This window comes from Larus michahellis, chromosome 2, assembly GCF_964199755.1.
Source record: "Larus michahellis chromosome 2, bLarMic1.1, whole genome shotgun sequence".
In the NCBI taxonomy this organism is placed as follows: Eukaryota; Metazoa; Chordata; class Aves; order Charadriiformes; family Laridae; genus Larus; species Larus michahellis.
Genome location: NC_133897.1, coordinates 41,712,670 through 41,732,167, shown reverse-complemented (window position 1 = coordinate 41,732,167; position 19,498 = coordinate 41,712,670). Strand labels below are relative to the sequence as shown.

General features: G+C 37.3%; 1 protein-coding gene across 6 annotated transcripts in view; it reads left to right on the top strand.

The window, feature by feature from the left end:
- Window positions 1-19,498, top strand: part of ZNF385D (zinc finger protein 385D) — a 438,606-nt gene that overhangs the window by 352,956 nt on the left and 66,152 nt on the right. For all 6 annotated transcript variants that reach the window (XM_074575015.1, XM_074575014.1, XM_074575017.1 and 3 more), the window contains one exon: window positions 16,486-16,648. In XM_074575015.1, the coding sequence (XP_074431116.1) occupies window positions 16,486-16,648 (163 nt within the window). The remainder of the gene's footprint in view (window positions 1-16,485; window positions 16,649-19,498) is intronic.

The window sequence follows — 19,498 nt, the reverse complement described above, 5'->3', positions numbered from 1 at the left end:
GCAGAGTAGAAGATCAATATGTGGAAAGAAAGGAGGGTCTGAGTCTGTCATAGTTCATGATTAACATTTGGGATATAGGGAGAGAAAAGAGGTGATTTGAGAAATGGAAAATTTCAGGTGGCAGAGTAAACAGTAGGAGAAAAATTAGAGCCATCTGGGAGCTATTCGTGCTGAATGATCATAAAGATATTGGTTGAAAGCAAAGGAGAAGTCATTCCAATGAGAGTGTGTCCAAGTTCAGAGAGTAGAAAGGCTTGGACTGGGTATTTGTGGCAAGAAATAATGACAGAAGAGCTTCTAGAATAGTTTAAATGGGTAGCTGCTTTACATCTGGATTTTTAAAATTAACAGAGATTACGTGTTATCTCTCTCAGAAAATCTACTTATATCCAAAAGATGCTGATTTCCGTATTCCCTGAACAGGAAAATGAAGACCAAAAATATTTACCTACTTTTCTCTTCAATATGCTGCCCTCCACCCTCACCAATGTCCTCATGAAATCAGCTTGGTGATTTATTATGGCTGTTCCTGACATGAAACAGGTAACAGAGCAGTAAGAGATTGATTCACAGTGAGGAGGTATAGCCATTTACAGTAATTGGACTATGAATTTTAATTCAAGTCTTGAAATTTTTTGTTGTTGCAGTCACAAGAATCTGTGTGTTTTGCAGGCATGACTCATTTTTTTTCTATAAAAAGAGGTCCCACCAATATTAAATAGGCATTTTTAATCGAGCAGTTGTACTCATAACAAACTGGTGGGTTTGAACCGTAGGTGAGAAGGCAGGATTTTGCTTGGTTGGGGGGCTAACAGAGGCTCAAAACGTTTCAGTATGCTGTTTATGGAAACATGAATTGCATTTAGGACAAGGTGGGGGCCTTTAGTATTTCACTGCAAGCTGTTCTGGTGTGTGCAAAGGTGCATTTTCAAACTGATAAGTGATGGGTTGGCCCTTGAGGCCCTTTTGGCTGGGGAGAAATGTAATTGTCATAATTATCTTTTGTCAGCGCCACGAAAGATAAATCAACAGGATGATGATCTTATCATTAACAACTCTCAAGTAATTTTGTGAAATTCTTGCACTGTAAAAAACTAGATATTAAACAACGACTTATTAAAGCTGCCAATTTTGTGTGGTAAGGTCATCCTTAATTTCTGTTCATTCAATGAACAGTAGCGGACTCTGCCCCTTTTTTGAGATGTGACTGGTTTAAATGAGGAGAAGGAGAGGGGACTGTACAGCCATGTGGAGCAAAGATTCACGTAGACAACAAATTCTGTTGCTGGCTCCTGTGGTAATAAGCTGTGCAGTCAAAAGGCCACCAGGGCCTATGCTATGATGTGGTCTGTCTGATCAGGTAAAGAAGGCAGGGGCTCTCTCCTATAAAACATCAGGGGGTTTTAGACCCATATTCCTGAACTTGCAGAAGTCATAGACTTATATTTGACTGACTGAAAGGCATGTTTGCACTCGACTGAATAAAAGGTTCGGCTATAGATTTAATCCATCATTAGCAGACAACTGTTTGTCCTCCTACCATATTTGGACTAGTAAACCATTTGGCTTAGCCTGCAAGCTCCTAATTATATTCCTAGCCAGTTTTCTGCCTGAAGGAACCTGTTAGATTTACTGTGTGTAAGCCTGAATGTGCTAATACATCTTAAAACTCTCAGCTGGAAGTAAATATCTGATTTGTATTTGGAAGGCAATAAAATGTATTTTTTAGGAGACTGAAGGGCAAAAACGTTGAGGCTGAAACTGTTATCTGTAAGGCGAAGCTGAAGAAGGACTGAATTAAAGATTAAAGCCTCAACCCTCTATAAAGAGAAAGTATTGGAAAGCATTAGAAGTTGAATCTTGTCTGCACTTGACAGGACTCTGGGTTCTAAAGCGAGTTGTCCTGAGCTTGGCCTAGTTATTCTGTTCCTCAGTCAATGGCTTTGCAACAATCTTGCAAGCCGTCAGTTGTCACACACCACACCTGACATTTGTACATCTGTCCTGATGGCCTTTGGGATCTCATTTGGAGAACGTGACCTCTCAAAGTTCACTGTCATCAATAAGGCTGTGGGTAGTACCTGAGATCCTACTCTCACCCCTTCGAGGTGCAGTCACAGTGCTGTACAGTTCAAAGTTCTCATTGCTCGGTAAATGTGTGCATCATTAAGTGGTGATCATCTATCCAGTTTATGGTTTGGCTGGCAGAGTAGGTGGCACACAGGAGCACTTCAGCCAGAGCTGGGAGTGGGGGCCTCATGAGGCTCTGAGGAGAATGGCATATACAGGCACAGGGGTGACATCCATTAGGGCCATCATGAACTCTGAAAGCCAGGAAAATCCCGTAGGAGAGTTAACAGTTCTTCTCAGGAGACTTACGTGACTCACTGACAATATTTATCATAATCTTGATAGATCATAGCCACCTACACCTGCAAGTACAATCACACCGTCTGCTGTCTCCTATTACCCTTCCTTATCCATTGTTTGAACTTGCACCCTTAACGTTCTTTTAAGGTAGGGTCCATGGCTTTTTGGTCTGTCTAAGGTTCATTCATGTTGGAATAACTGTCATTATTGAAACAATTTCTAGTGTAAAACACTGTATTTGGGAGATAAATTTAGTTATTCTATTTATTTTTATTACATTTTTGTTGCATTTTTATTATGTGATGGACTCGGATATAATTTGGCTCCAGGATCAGAAATAAGAAATTACTCTAAAATGGCAAGAGAGTCACACAGATTCTGTTGAGACTGAGGGTTCTAAGGGTTATCTGCCTTCTTCTGATGTTTTATCCCCTAAGTATCATTATGTAGTGTTTCTGATACATACTGTGGCTTTATATCTGTCCATAAACTGCTGCACAGATTATTTGCAACCCAGTAAAAAAAGCAGGACAACGGATTATATCTCTCTGACAAAAATGTGAGAGTCTTTGTTAGCTTTATAGCTGGATGTCTGCTGGATATATATATCAACTGTACTCAAAACTGGAAACCTTTCCATTTAATATAATATTTTTGGTGAGACGACAGGTTGCCTGTGGTGTGTGTGTAGCCATATACACACACACCCCTTTCACAAGCAGGTTTGCCGTAATAAAAAAGAAACTGGAAAATATTCTTGTGCAGATCACTCAAATGGTGTGGTTGTCTCTAGCAGTGTTAAGTAGAAACTGGTAAACACAGAGCAGAGAAAAAACCCAAGTCCGTTCCATTTGAGTAAAATTGTGTTGGTTGTTCTCAATTTTCATTTTGCCAGTATTTTGTAGAGTGTATGTATATGTGACATACCAGTAGCAGTTGAGTATGAGTACCTAGCACCAACCAAGATGATGTAGTTACCCAAACAAATACTGTAGTGAGGGTAGACAAATAGCATATTCCAAGTTGCATATAACACATTTTTGTGGTGAAAGCATGGCTTTTTTTGCTGAAATGATGTGTTTCTGTGATGCTGTGTATTTTGTTTTGTTGGCTCAGTCAAAGGCTGTCCATCCATCTTTAAATTCTTTCCACTGGGTCCAGGTGGAGCATCACACTTGCTTTCAATCGCCAGTCCAGAGTGAAATAAATGTCAACATTTCTGTTGACTTAAGTGGCACCAGGATTTCACTCATACAATCTAAACTTAACATGCTTGCTATCTTTTTTTTTTCCTCTCAGCAAGGAGGTCCTTGCAATTTCCAAAGGGCAATGAAAACAGCATGGTTCATTGTTTCTAGATTTTGGTGTATAATGAATTCATAGGAGTGAATACTGAAACATTTGTAAAGCTCCTGCCAAAATGCCGGGGAGGTTATGCAAAAAGTAATGAAGTATATTAGCTACACTCAAAAAATAACTTCCAAATCAATATGCAAGAAGTTGATCAATAATACGTGTGTTAGGAAGGTAGCAGAACCCATTTGAATAAATGAACTAAAGAAAGTTCTTTTGCAACAGGGCTTCTAGAGTAATTTGCTAACTTCTTATCATGGGTGATTTCGATGTAGATTTCAATGGAGCTTGGACTATTGAAGCAAATAGCTCATTCTTGAAGATCTTTTGTTATTTTTAAGACATTGAATTAGCTCATTACTGCTGAATATGTAGTGGAAAATAGCATCTGTTTACAGTGCAATAATATAAAAATTACTTACCAGTAACAGAATAGGGAGCAATTTGCACAAGCTAATCATATTTGTGCACTTGTCTGCAAAAAGTAAATTGTTAATACATACCCAAGGGAAAAAGCACTTACTGGTTTATGCAATTTAATAGTAGTGTTAAGCATACTATATTAAAGAAAATTTTTTTAGGATTCAGTTTTAAAAGTCATAATTATATGACCATAAAAAGCATAGCTGTCCCATATTGCTGCTTCACTAGTACTTAGTGATGGTTGAACTCCAGAAAGCATCCTGAAGGTCATTGTGTCCAAATCAGTGTCAAACTGTCCATACACCCCAAATATATGACATCAGCTTAGAAACCTACTAGGAGATTCCCTTAGTGAGAGTTCTGTCTTCATTTAGTGAGAAGTTTTCAGTAGGATGTCCTCCATCACGTAAGTTTGGGGTGCTGCAAAGCATACTGGGGCATCCTGAGAATTATCACAGCGTTGAGACATCATAGGTGTAAACTGAGAGCTTTTCACAATTTCAGTTCATCATTGGAGCTGAAGTTAAAGATTCTTATTTTCATTTTATTCAAAGAGGATTCATAAATCTTTACAACATTTTACAGAAACGAGTTTTCCAGAAGTAATTTTGAGGGAGCAGGGTAGACATGTTGGCTTTTCCTTAGCCCTGCTTCGTTTCATTGTGCCGTATTTGCATGTCCCACGTGCAGACTTTTTCATGAGATCCTTTTTACCACGAATGCTATGTGCAAACTTGCATTTTCTTCATCAGCTTAGAGAGGAATGCTTTGTTCTGAATTTGCGTCTCAATACAAAACTTTGAAAGGGACTTCACTGTGTCGTTTAAGAAGAGTATACATTTATACACAGAATCATAGAATGGTTAGAGTTGCAAGCACTGGTCCCAGTAACGACCCCTGAGGAACACCACTCATCACTGGTTGCAACTTGGACATCAAGCCATTGACTGCAGCTCTTTAAGTGTGGCCATCCAGCCAATTCTTTATCCACCGCATGGTCCATCTGTCAAATCCATGTCTCTTCAATTTAGAGGGAAGCATGTCATGTGAGACAGTGTCAAATGCTTTGCACAAGTCCAGGTAGATGACGTCAGTTGCTCTTCCCTTATCCACCAATGCTTTAATGCGGTCATAGAAGGCCACCGAATTTGTCAGGCATGATTTGCCTTTGGTGAAGCAATGTTGGCTGTCACCAGTCACCTTATTTTCCATGTGCCTTAGCACAGTTTCCAGGAGGATCTGCTCCATGATCTTGCTGGGCACAGAAGTGACTGACTAGCCTGTAGTTCCCTGGGTCTTCTTTTTTGCCCTTTTTTAAAAAGGGGGTTACGTTTCCCCTTTTCCAGTCAATGGGAACTTCACTGACCTGCCACGACTTAAATGTCATGGATAGTGGCTTGGCAACTTCAACTGTCAGTTCCCTCAGGACTCATATCTCATCAGGTCTCATGGACTTGTGCACCTTTAGGTGCACACCTTAGATGGTCTCAAACCTGGTCTTCTCCTACAGTGGGCAGTTCCATGTTCTCCCAATCCCTGCCTTTGCCTTCTGTGACTTGGGCAGTGTGGCTGGAGCCCTTGCTGGTGAAGACTGAGGCAAAAAAGTTATTGAGTACTTCAGCCTTATCTATGTCCTGGGTGTCCAGGTCTCCAGTTTCCTTCCAGAGACGGCCAACATTTCCCCTAGTCTTCCTTTTGTCACCAACATACCTATAGAAATTTTTTTTTTTGCTCTTGACACCCCTGGTCAGATTTAAATCTATCTGGGCTTTAGCTTTCCTAAACTGATTCCTGGCTGCTCGGGCAATTTGTCTGTATTTCTCCCAGGCTATCTGTCATTCCTTCCACCCTCTGTAGGCTTCCTTTTTCTGTTTTGAGATTGTCCTGGAGCTCCTTGTTCATCCATGCAGGCCTCCTGGTGTTTTTGCCAGACTTCCTCTTTGTTGGAATGCATCACTCCTGAGCTTGTAGGAGGCGATCCTCGAATATTAGCCAGCCTTCTTGGGCCCCTCTTCCCTCCGGGGCTTTATCCCATGGTACTCTACCAAGAAGATCCCTGAAGAGGCCAAAGCCTGCTCTCCTGAAGTCCAGGGTAGCGAGCTTACTGTGTGCCCTCTCACCGTCCTAGGGATCTTGAACACTACCATCTCACGGTCGCTGCAGCCAAGGCTGGCCTTTGGAAATTTCACTCTTTCAATAATCTCTGACCAAACAAATCTAAAATGATGTCTTAGGTTTTAAAATCAGAAAGGGAGAAATGGCTCTTATAGCTATCTACTTTGACCTTTTTTGTATTACACACCATACAATTTCATATAGCTGTTCAGCTTTGAACCTGATAACCGGTACTTGACTAGAGGAGATGAGAAATGTAAAATCCAATGTGACTGAACTTGAAATATAGAGCACCTCTTAGCCACTGATCCTATAACACTTCCGTGAATAATATGTCTTGTTGATTTCAGAGGGGCTACTTTTATCCAGTAAGGTTTGTAGAATTGCAGCCAGATTCTTGTAGCTTCAGTTAAGTATTTGGTTTTGGTCAATGGGAAAAAAAATAGATTTTCAGATTTCAGTGTAACACAAGGTAGAGGAAACAAAGGTTTGTAGGAAGGAGACAAAATATAACTGGAGTGTAAACAGTAAGTAATGCCAGAACATACCTATTGAATTTTGTGTACTGCTTTGTACCCCGAACCATGGCTTCTTACGCAGAACCTAACAGAGAGCTTAAAGGAGTGAAAGATGCTGACCTGTCAGCTTTGTACTGGAAAACATATTTGCCTGTTCTGTGCTGATGATAGCACAACAACCTACTTATGTTAGTAAATAAACCCCATTTTTCAGTTTGTACAACTTTTGGAACAACTTAATCTATCCACGTATGTATTACTTTAAGAAGAAACAATTGATTTTATAACTAACTTGCATCACAAGTAGGTCCGTGTGCAATGTGTATATCTAAAGGAGGTTATTCAAAGTACTAAGACTCTGACCCTGCAATAGTTGGTAGAACTTGTGTGCTGGCAAGCCTTGTATGTATGCAAAGCATCTTGTGGACTTCAGTGGGGCTCTGAATGTGTTCACAGAGCCACCCAAGAATGAATGAAAGCAAGGCAAAAGGAACAAAATTATGTACAGGGATAAATATAACTGTATTGCAGAATGACTGATCTTCAACTTTTCCTGTATCTCACAAACATTTGTTCCTTCTGGGTATTTTGAATGTTTTTGTCAAAATATTTTCTTCTTGGCTAATTGTTTAGCTAAAACTAATTTCTAAGGCAAATTTGGATCCGTGGTATGCGGCTAGTTTTTGTCACCACTTAAGCATTTATTTTTTAATATTATTTTCTTATATAAACCATAATTTATTTATTTTTTTAAGTAGGAAATAGGGTTTATTCATTTTACTTTGTTTCTTCCTCTCTCTTTTTCATGTAATATGTATTTCCTCCTGAAGAGATAAATCCTGTGGATAAACCTACAGTAGAACTTTTTAAGCAAACCACTGGTATAGGGCTCTTTTAGAGATACAAAATTTGTCTAAATGAGCCAGGAGCTAGTGGGCTGACCATTCTTTTATTCCCAGAAAACACATTGTCTCTCCATGGATATTTCTGCACCTGTAAGACTTGGGTTCCTCTTGGAAGTCCTAGCCTTAAATTGTCAAACTTTGTGCAGCTGGGAAAACTTTTCACAGTAACATTTTACATATGCTTACAGCCTTCTGTAAGAAGGCTGGAGATTTAACCTGGGAAGCACCTAACTACAGTGAAGTCCATGTAAAACACAAATTTCCTGAAATCAGGAAATAAGAGCATTTACATTCCTGATTTGTTGGTTTTGAATTTCTTCTTCTGGGTAGGAGCTGATCTAAAGGACACATGCAAGATTTATATTAAAATAACTATTGAAGTATAAATTGAAAATCCAAAATAAAACATTTATTTAACTGTATTCGACTAAAAGAATCAGAGAGTTGAACCAACATTTCTTAAAAGACGAACTCGAAATTTGGAAAACTTCTAATAACTGTAGTATCAAAACCAGTAATTCCAATAAAAGTATTAACACTGTGCATAAGAGTACAGTGAAAATATCTCCATGTACTCTTTTTTGTGTTTTTGTACATACAAGTTGTATTAACTTGTTTATAATTTCAAATATAAGGTTCAAATGGTACTGAATTAATAGAAATTTAAACATGCACTTTTTAAGCTTTTCCTGTTTTCTGCAAAATTTCTTGTAGTATCTTCCTGTCTCACTTACCACTATTCTTCCCTGATGCTTTGATTCAGGCAAAAAAGCCTGAAACTCAGAATTCAATGAGATTGCCATTATGAATGTAAACAGACAAAAATGGTTTCCTTGGCAACAGAAACCAGGTGAAAACACTCAAATGAACTACACTAAACCCACCCACTCAACTTTCTTTAGTTATCAGTTCACAAGCTGGATGTAGAGGGAATTAAGTGTTTTATGCTCAGTCAGTGTAAAGTTTCTAAATGAACTGAGGCTCTGGGCAGGTAGGTAAACGCGTACACCCTTGACTTCCATTAGGTGCTGTGAATTGTGACAAACTGAGATTCAAAAAGATGTTGGCTGCATATCCACCACTGTCATTCCTTTTCAGATGACACCAGAAAAGACTGAACTTTTCAACACTATTCAGAAAATTACTGTCTTTAAAGCAGTTATTTTAAACTCAACAGCATCTGTTCGTTTTAAGTAAACATTGTTTGTGTATAACCTGAACATTGAATTACATTTACATTATTAAACTCATTATTAAGTAAATCATAACCATTTCGAGCTTATTTTCTTTGTTGTTTCATAGATAGATTGTGTGTCAGCTTCCACTTTTAGGGTTGCCATCATTGACATATTATTCAAAAGGTGTTAATTAACACGATGAATAAAAGATCTGTGGGTATGTCTACTGCTAGTGGAGAGAAGCTGGGGTACGTTTCTACAAAATTATAATGGCATATATCAATTGCTAAAGTTCTCGGTTCCAAAAATGTCAGTTCTAAATTCAAAACTGGAAGCGTATATGTTATATTTATTAAATTGAGTTAATGCATGGTTTATTTTATCATATGCGCAGCACATAGCAGATGTATAGGTTAACCTTCTTCAATCTAATTCTAAAATAAATCTGAGATTAATCACTTGGTTAATCTGAATGAAAAAAGAAAACAAAAGAATTTAGTATTCTCTTGAAACTCTGACTACAATAAGATTTACCATGGGGAAAATAAATGATGCTGCCAATTAGTACAGTAAAGATGAGATTAAATGTTAAAGTTAATTTCATTGATTATACCAATTTTCAAAAGAGCACGTTTCAGCTCTCAAAAGAGCTCCCCAAGAAGCAACCGTTATTACTATGGAAGTATGTACGTAAAAACTTCCAGAGACAAGAACTTGATCACCTTGTCAAAATGTGTTTAAAATATATCTGCCTTATCAATAAAAAGGGTAAAATAGATAGTAAAGCAAATACTCTGTTTACTGAATTAATGAAACTGTTTAATGAACTTTCGTTGTGCTGCGTGAAGTACTGGTGTCCTTAAAAGAAAAATGCCAGGTATGATTACTTGAGCTATCTTTCCTTCAGTATATTTATTTTGATGCTGTGTATTTCTACTTGGAATGCAGTGTGAAATGTGTTATATCTAGGCAGTTTTTTGTGTCTTGCTCAGATAGTTTCCGGTAGTGCTGCTCAATGGCAGCCTACAGTACACGCAGGTGTATGGTCTTAAAGATACTGTGTTATGGGACAAGCGATATTTAGTAGGAAATTTTGACCTTCTGCATCCCACCAAAATAATATAGCTTCTCCTTTCCATAATGAAAATATTTGATTTTACTATAGGATGGATGATTTTGCCATAAGAATGGGGTCGGTGCCAATCTCTCACAATGTGCTGCAGACTCTTGCCAGGTGCAGTCTCTCGCCATTATATAAGTGGCTTTGGAAGGAGCCCAAGCACAGGGAGTGGGATGGAGCAGCCTTATTAATGCAAAGGAGCTAGTGAGCTCAAAAAGCACCCGTTTGCTCTGATCCTTGAGTCCCAGGGTACATTTATGAGTTTACTGAATAAATGCTTTATGAAGGAGAAGAGGGAACAGAAAGTTTTTCTTTCCATGGAAAGAGAAAATTAAATACCTGGGAATTAACATGCTGGGACATTTATTTTATTATGCCATAATAATGGAGAAATGTTTTCTTTTCTACAGAAAGGTCATTTTTGGTACTTGCTCTGTTATTGTGTATTTGGCTCTAGGGAAAGGGGCAAATTAATCAGTCATAGTTTAGGGGGCAAAAGCCTTCTCTCAGAGTATATCTGAAAGAAGTCACATTACACACGTCCTTGGTGTTTTATACCACAGTTACATCTGAGTGCATAATGTAATTAGATCTCCGGCTCTGTATTACAGAATGGTGTTGATGATAGAGTGCACAAAAAATTGAAATGACACAATTCAGAAGATAAAGGTAAGCTTAGCAGAAGGAAGAAATGACGACAGGCAACATTTATCTGCACTATAATTGACTGCAGATTGAGTTTGTACGTATCAGGCAGAAATCAGGATACTCTTCTTATTCAATATGAAATATGTCATTGTGTTGACATCACCTTTAAAAATTACATTATATATCTTCACTTAATCTCCTATTCTGCAAAGGCTTGCACAGGTACTTACCTCGTTTGTATCTTGTACTGTGAGTCTGTGAAGCTCTGCTGAAGTCCATGGGATTCCTCTGTCTTCCAGAAAGCATAGGACTTGTGAGTAGTCCCGAATTTCCTGTGTGTACTCACTGGGCAAACAGAACAGTAGGTCTTGTAAGAAATTATTTTTGAAAATTTAAAATAGCCTCAAATAAAAAGCTTAGCTACTAAAGAGAGTAAATATGTCTCAGTGCAAAAGGCTGTACAATCCTCATTTTATCAGGCATGACTCATGGTAAACACCCTGCCCTAGGCAGAACCAACTGTTGGGCATCTCAAGGCTGTTAACTTTCTCTCTGTAAACTTCTCCAGTTTACATACTGGAGAAGTTATATAGAGATCAGCTCAGGTTATGTAAATAGCACAGACCTGGTAGAATACAGATGTCTCAGCCGCATAATGCAGCCTTCCCTGAGCAGCGCTGTCATCACTGACTGGCCAAGGCTTTGGAGTCATTAGGAAAAAATACGATGCTTGTTCCAAAAATGAAAAGGTCTTTTGATTTTTATCACTTTCTTGTGTGCTTAGAACATCTGTAAAATTGTATTTAAAGTACTTATTGACAGCCCAACTTTAGGAAAATATTCTGTACTCAGAGATTAAGATGATGTGTAGCATAGGCATCTCATGAACAATTTCCCTGACTTCACCAAGGACAGAAGCCCTCTTGGCTTATGCAGTTGTGTATTATTGCTTTCTGTGTGTGCCCAGCTCACTGAGAGTATTAGTTTGAACCAAGAAACTCATTCTTTTCTTTTAGAGTTTTTTACTCTGGAGGATCCTGACATCGGTTGCTGATGTATTAGCCAAAATTGCTACTGTTGTACTGGAAATAACAGCAGAAGTGATGGTAGCACCCAGTACCTGGTAAAAACAAAGACATGATACAATCTACTGAAATCTCAGATAGACAAAAGGGACTTTTCAGCACTATCAGTCCTTTTTTGGGGCTTTCTAAAGGTGCAGGCAGACTGCAGCCTTGCTACTAATTGGCCAGATGATAGCATGGAGCAGAGTACTCTCCACAATGGACATCTTTCAAAATGCATTGTGAAATGAGAAAGACATAATGCAGGATAGTTGGATTGAATTTTTGTGAGGAAGAATCAGTGGAATGTATTCACTACACTTTTTTTAAAAGAAGTTATTTCCTTTGAGATGGCTTTTATTATGAAGGTATTGCCTAGAAGGAATGACTGAAGCAGGAAAACAATCTGTAAGAAGATTGATAATATGAGATGGGCCAGGAGAGATATGAAAAGGATAGAAGATGCAGAGCTGCTAAGTTGAAAAGTCTCTGAGAATAGGAGGAGACCCTTTTTTGTCTTAATGCACAAAATTAAGCACAATGTTTTTGTTGGACCGATGCCTAAAGAACATAAGTGAGAAGACATATGATTCACTCAAGTACATTAGTCAGGCAGACAAACATATTTTGAAGACTTCCATGTAGATATGCTGACAGCAATTGTAAGAGAATACTGTCTGGATTGTTTAAAATATTTCATCTTTCTCATCGTACTTTACATATTGCAATTTGCTTGGTAATATAACATCCTTATGGTAATTGTGGTACAATATTGCACTAAAGCAAAGAAAATACAGCTGAGTTTTGACACTACGGCTGTTATTTCTAACTGCTCACACCTGCATATAGAATTTTTTATTCTTTTATGGTATGTCTGTGTGTCTGTGTTTATAACATATATATACAATAAATGTTTATATAAACAAATGCATTTTTTATATTCTAACAATTTGGGAAGGTTACAAAATGTAAGGGTTAGAAAAGTTCCTAATTATTCAAGATAGGTATGTGGAACCAAAGGAAAGTATTTGCTTTGCAAAAGAGATGCTTAATCTGACTTGTACTGCTCAAATAGGCAGGACTTCATTACAAATAACATTGAAAAGTGATTTCCTGTTTAGACATCTTACCATTTCCTTGAAGTAATTCTCATAGACCAAAGTTTGTCTACATGTAATTTGCAGGATCAGAGCCCTCAAAATTTAGTTAAGGATCCCTGAGTTTTCAACTTCAGATGTGAAGTAATAACGTACCTTTTACTTTCCTGTTAGATATCTTTTTCAACAATGGATGTAGTTTCTTAAAGTTCACTGTAATGTTGCACCAGCAATATTTGACATATTTCTCGTGCTTCGTCACTGGCTGGGTCACACAGTAGCTGACGATGACTTTTCTTCATGGTGCTAGGGTTAATTCTATGTGTCAAACACGGAAACTATAATGTGAGAAGCAAACTTAGAAACTATGATGAAAGAAGAAAGTAAGCTCTTGATGGCTTCCGTCAAGATGAGCAATTATAGAAGTCAGCACCCCTTTACAAAGCATGGAAAGGGAAATCCTCCCTCAATTCCCATCAGCTTCTCTAGATGTAGAGTTTGACCTGTAACCCCTGCTCATAACTTGTCTGAGCACAACTTGGTAAGGTAATAGATAAACACGTATCTATTATCTTGTTGGGTTTTGCAACTGTTGAACTCTGAAGTGTTCCAGAAGGAGACCCCTTCTTACCTTTCTGAAGGAGTACAGTCGCTTAACTCAGTTAAGCATCATGGTTGGCAGCAGAAAGTAGGACTAACTTGTCTTTCACTCTTCTGCTCTCTCTCTCTATATCTTAATTCTGCATGAAAGTTGTGAATAATTGGATTTTATGATCTATCTTATTTTTGTATTTAACCTACAAATAAATACCATTTAGGTAATGAGTTTTATAAGCTACAAGTAAATGCCATTTAAGCAGTTAGGATTATTTTAGTTCTCTTATGGCTGCAAGAAATGATTCAGCGAGGTACCATATTTTATGTTGCTGTGCTGAAAAAGATATTTTTGGATATTTTTCCATTTCCTACATCTTACCCTTGCAAGGAAAGATAATGACAGACTTTTTTTTTTATTATTTTATTTTTTTTAGGGTTCCAGTTCAGTTGTAAAAGTTCAGCATAAGCTAATTTGGAGCTGGCTAAATGCTTAGGAGCAATCTGTCTGCTCTCACGTAGAACCATTAATGTGCCAGCTACAGTTATACTGAAACAAGCTCAGATGGCTTCATGTCCCCACAGAGGATGGAGATTTAAACTTTGAAATAAAAAAGGCATAAAGATCTTCTTTTAAGTAGAGGCTGGGTAAACTGGCAGCGCTCTGTGGGAAGTGAGTAATGGACAACTCTGAGTAGCAGAGTAATTGTAAATTTGAGCAATGTGTTTCTACTGTGTTTCAACTTTGCTGCAGTTTCATTCATGTATTTCAGAACACTGAAAAGGTCACCAATTTCTACATAGGCCCTCATTGTATATTCCTTATGCATCCAACACTGTGCTTGAGTTGAGGTTTGTGGAGCTGTAGCTGTGACAGTTTGGAGGGATGAGAACTATGGATGCAGGAGACATAAGCCTGGGGTGCTCCAACAACAATTCTGTGAAGAAAGTTGAGCTGTGCATCAAACAAATATCAACATTCATAATTCAGTATTAAGGATGATGTTCTGACTACCTTTCTGATATCTGAAGAATGACACTATTAGTTAGGGAAAACAAGTGCAGTCAGAATCTGGAGGTGACTGATAATTAAATTTGACTAGAAAGTGTAAAAATAGTTGATGTGACAGTGACATGAGGATGTACTGTATGATGTCGTTTTTAATGCATCATTGTAACTTGACACTGGTCTTTCAGTCTAACAATAATTAACATCTTTTGACTGTTTGTATTTGGCTTACAGTATGTCTCAATGTTATGTGTTGGGAATTGTAAAAGGTGCATGATTGTGCTGTTTCTGTTCAAGATGTTTCTAATTAATAACTTCACTGTCCAGTGTTCTTTCAATAAGGGTACCTAATATAATATTTACATTATTTTAGGTATAGAGAAACTAGCTTTTCAACCAAACTGAATGATGCATCTCAATATACAAGAGCATATGCATGTGTGTATATCTATGCATGTATACACATACACACATATGTGTCTATTGGTTTAGACAAGGTCTCTCACTTCTTTCCTAGTCACCTTGAGCTTCTCAATTCTCAGGCATCTGGAAGGAATCGTGACTTCTCATGAAAGCTGAAAGTCATAAATCTCGAGATTAATTAATATACGCTCTTATTGTGATGTTCACTGGAACTTCCTTTGTACCCAAAATTCATCACATTAAATAACATTAAATGAAAGTCTAACGACTAACAGATGACACGTAATGCAGGATTATTCTACCTGCACAAGTGGTTTAGTGAGTCGAGTGACTATGTCATTTTATGCCTTTGATCCTTTGAGTCTGTAGCCACTAAATTACATACACCTTTTTTTCTTCTTCTGATTCCACAGTAGAAAGCATTTCCCTTTCTTTTATGTACTAAATATCTGCTGTTGTTTCATGCCAGAAACAAAATACTGACCTTTGTGGGTCCTTGGGCTGACCCAGCATAGTTGCTTTTCATTTGGTCAATTCTGTAGTAGTTTATTTTGACTATTTTTCTAGAGTCTTAATAATTTTTCTTTCAAGTAAGAAAGGAATTGCTTTCAGTAAAGTTTGAAGTTCAACAGTTAAAATATAAGGAATTTTTCAGGTTGTTAACTTATTAACTGGAAGACTATCTTTCTTGTAAGAGTTTAAACAATTAGAGAAGAAATAAACTCTGAAGAATATGCATACTAATTCCAGTGGGTTTTGTATAAGGTTTAGTCTTATACTTCAAATAGTATTCTTAAAATATGTTTGCAATAGAAATTGAGTAAAGAAAAGTTGGTATTTTCTCTTAGAATAATAAAGATACTTTCAGTGTAATACATAAATCTTAATAGCAATGCACATACAAATCTATTTTAGCTTAACGATATCAAGTAGCCAAAATATATTTGGAACTGTGACAAGATTTGTGCAAATTTCTCCTTTGAAAGGATGTGCCTGGCTTTAAATTTCAAACACTGCTTTTTGTAGCAGGTGGACAAAAGTAATCGGGTTTTTTTAAGAAAGCCAGCTAATTGCATGTCTGCCTCACATTCAGTTAAATCTTTGGTGATGGGCTTTGAAGAGAGTGTTTTATGTTTTGCCTTCTTTTGTTTAGGCTTTGGGTTTGGTTTGGGGGTTTTTTGGTTTGTTTTTTTTTTACTGTCAGTCTTTGCTGAGAAGTTCCTGACACCACTGTTAATAGTAAACTGTTCTTTGAAGGAAGCTTTGACAAAATCTCTAGTTTGAAACAGAAACTGGAAAAGTGCAAAGCTACTGGGAGGAGAGTGCCTTCCTCCCCGTTGCCTGAGAATTCACTTTTTTTTAGGCGAAAGCAAAAGAAGTCTTGGTAGAAAAACTAATGGTAGCATGGTAGACTAAACCAACCTTATTTTGGTCTGAAAGTAATATACCGTTGTACAGTAATATACTGTATTTACTGAATTGGGGTTGCTTGAGTATTTTTTCCATTGTTTTCCAAGCATCATTCTAAATATAATTTTGTGTTTGGTCCCTACTTGGATAATGTGAATGGTACCCGTTATTGAAAGGTAGTCTGTATTTGAACTAATACAGAGAATGCCAGTTTAGAAATGAGCCTGATTGCATGGTTCATTTTGTTCTCCTTTGTAGAGCCAGGCTGCGGCCCACTACAAAGGCACTAAACATGCCAAGAAGCTCAAAGCACTGGAAGCCATGAAAAATAAGCAGAAATCTGTTACTACCAAGGACAGCGCAAAGACTACCTTCACTTCCATCACTACCAATACCATCAATACCAGCTCTGACAAAACAGGTTAAGCGACAATCTTTGTTGGTTTCGTTTGTTTTGTTTTTTTTTTTTCCTTGTTTAATTCCATGTCTGTTTGGTTACGTGCTTGCCACATTGATTCATGCCCGATCCATCTTCTCTGTGTAATATTGATTTCTTTTAGTCCTTCCGGTAGGCTGGTTGAGAGTCTGATAGTCATGTAACCGATTTCTCTTAGTGAAAAGAGGCTTGTCATTCTTTTAGGACAGAATGCAATACTCGTGACCTGATTAATTTTTATAGTGGCTAAACTGTTACATATCAAGTGATCTAAACCTCCTAGTCTATATGCAGTGTCTCTCTATGAATAATTACATATGGCACATTTCTTTTAACCACAAACAATGTAGCAAATTGCACTACTTGTGTCTAGAAGCCTCTTACAAAAGCATTGTTAGTAAAAACCTGATTTTCATAAATTTCAAACATTGCATTATTTTTTTAAAATGGCTATTGCATGGTTCTGAGCTGGAAAATAGCTGTATAACCTCTATTCCACACAATCAGGTAAGTGCTATTGATGCCGATTATTCTGCTTAAATGAGCCTTCAGACTTAAATGGTATCCTTTCAATTATTGTATGGGTAAAAGGTACTCCTTTGCAAATAAAATCTATGTGAATGTTTGGTACAGGCAACAGGGTTTGATTAAGCTCGCAATTTAAATATGTGGCTATTGTACCAGAAATTTTGAAGGAAGGTTGTAAGTTCACTGAAGAGTAGTCTAGTATCTCACAAGATATGACTGCTCTTGTGTATGAAGGGATACAGTTTGCATATTTAGTCATAATGAAGCCCCCTTCCCCAGACAAGCCAAACCTAGCCATGGCAAAAAAGAGAAAGCTGTGAAACAGCAGAGATCTTTCTACTGATGCTGAAAACTGCTCGTTTGGAACCACTTCTGATGCAGTAAGTTTAGCATTGTAAACGGATGCACACTAACCAATTATAGTATAACAAGAAAGTACCTTGCGGACATGTGTAGTACTTTCCTTAAGATACATCTTTGCTATATTTGTTATAGACAGATACCTCTATGTCTTTCTCTCTGTATATCTTTGTTATAGCCCTTTATTACAGACAGCATATGTTTTTATGGAGATTTATATCCTAATTATAATAGGATTGCTTTAAAAAACAATCGTTACAATATTCTTGTGTTTGTTACCAAAAAAAGAGTAAATATTCTAAGTACTTTTGTTTCTATGATGAAAGAAATGAAGCATGGGAGAACAGGAACAAGGATGGGAAATGGTGAAAGTTATTTACAAAAATAGATATGTTTCTAAATATACAGATACCTCTAAAAGTTTCTCCTGATATTATCTGTTAGCATGGTCAGAACAGTAAGGGGGATGCTCTATGGAAAGAGTGATTTATTGTTTACAAAATATAATCTAGTAATTGGAGAAAATAACTGAAGGAAAAAGAGATATTTTTAAGCTTTAAAATGTATTATTCAAAAGCTTTTTTCTTATGCTGTGTAAGTTTGAAGGATTTTCCAAGGTGCCTTAAAACCAGTCTGAGTCTTTCCATCAGGCTTTGAATTAGATCCCTGGCAAGATATATGAACTGTCTTGTATCCAAGGTCAGTAGTACAAATCAGTTTTTATATCGGCATAAGTAAGAAAACATCAGAAAAGTAGTTGCACACAAAAGCGATGGCCTATGCAGGAGTTTCCTCAGCTTTACGCATTGTTTGTGACTTCCTGGATTAATTTTCTAGAATGTGTGTATGCACATATGTATGAACATGTGTACATATTTGTGTTCTATATTAAAAGTACTGACCTTAATGGCATTTTGAAAGACACATATTGATGTTAATTGACAAACAGCCCAAAATCTGATGAGTTCCCAAAATATGGAGTGCTATATTCAACTGCTGGCAAAAGTCCTATTCAACTGGTGACCTTCAAAGAAAGGCAGCCAGTTGTATCCAAATGCAGTTATTACAGGTCAGCATTAGTGTGACTGGCAGTAGAATAGCATCCCTGGTGCAAATCATCCTTTGTAGAATCAAGCGTGTATGTATAGGGGGATAGGAAAAAAAAGAAAATTTTGAGTAGCCAAAAGGATGACATTTTCTGTTAAACGCGACAAGTTAAAAATTTCATAAATCGGATTTTCTTTCCTTTTCAGTTGTTCCATGTCCTGTATTTTAAGGGCAAAATGATTTCTGAAAGCCAGAATAACGTCAGAATATACTGTGTTGTGTGAGTTTTCACATTTGGAAATGATTGCTGTAAAAGTCAAATATTCTGATATTGATATGCCGTTCTGAGGGAATAGTTGTACTAATGAGTATAATTCATTAATTAATCTTTCATAACTAGAAATAAGGTCTGTTACCAAGTCCCTGCATTTGTGATCATTTGGAACAAAAGCTTTTTCTGCATTATTTTAAAGCTCTCTGCTGAAGATTAATATTTGATCCCAAATACACTGAGGATAGGGCCATGTTCATATCACCTCCGATATATCATGTATAGCAGTGGTTAAATGGCGGATTACGTGTCAGTCACAGCACATTGGTCAGGACTTCAGCTCACTGGTTCTGTGTACCCTTAGCAGCTCCAGCAAACAATGTCATCAGGAAATCTGCAGTGCTATGCAATGGAGATTATGAAAACAACCACACAGTATACGAACTGATTCAAGAGCTAAAACAGTGATTTGTTATGTTGCTTATTCTGGAACTATTTTGTTCAATGTGGTGCCAGCGTGTGTTATTACAACAAATCATGGAGACTGTGCAACCCACAATGTAAGCAGACTCCTTAAAACCTTTCATAAATGATTCCTGGTGATTAAACTAGGTGTTAGGGAGAAACCA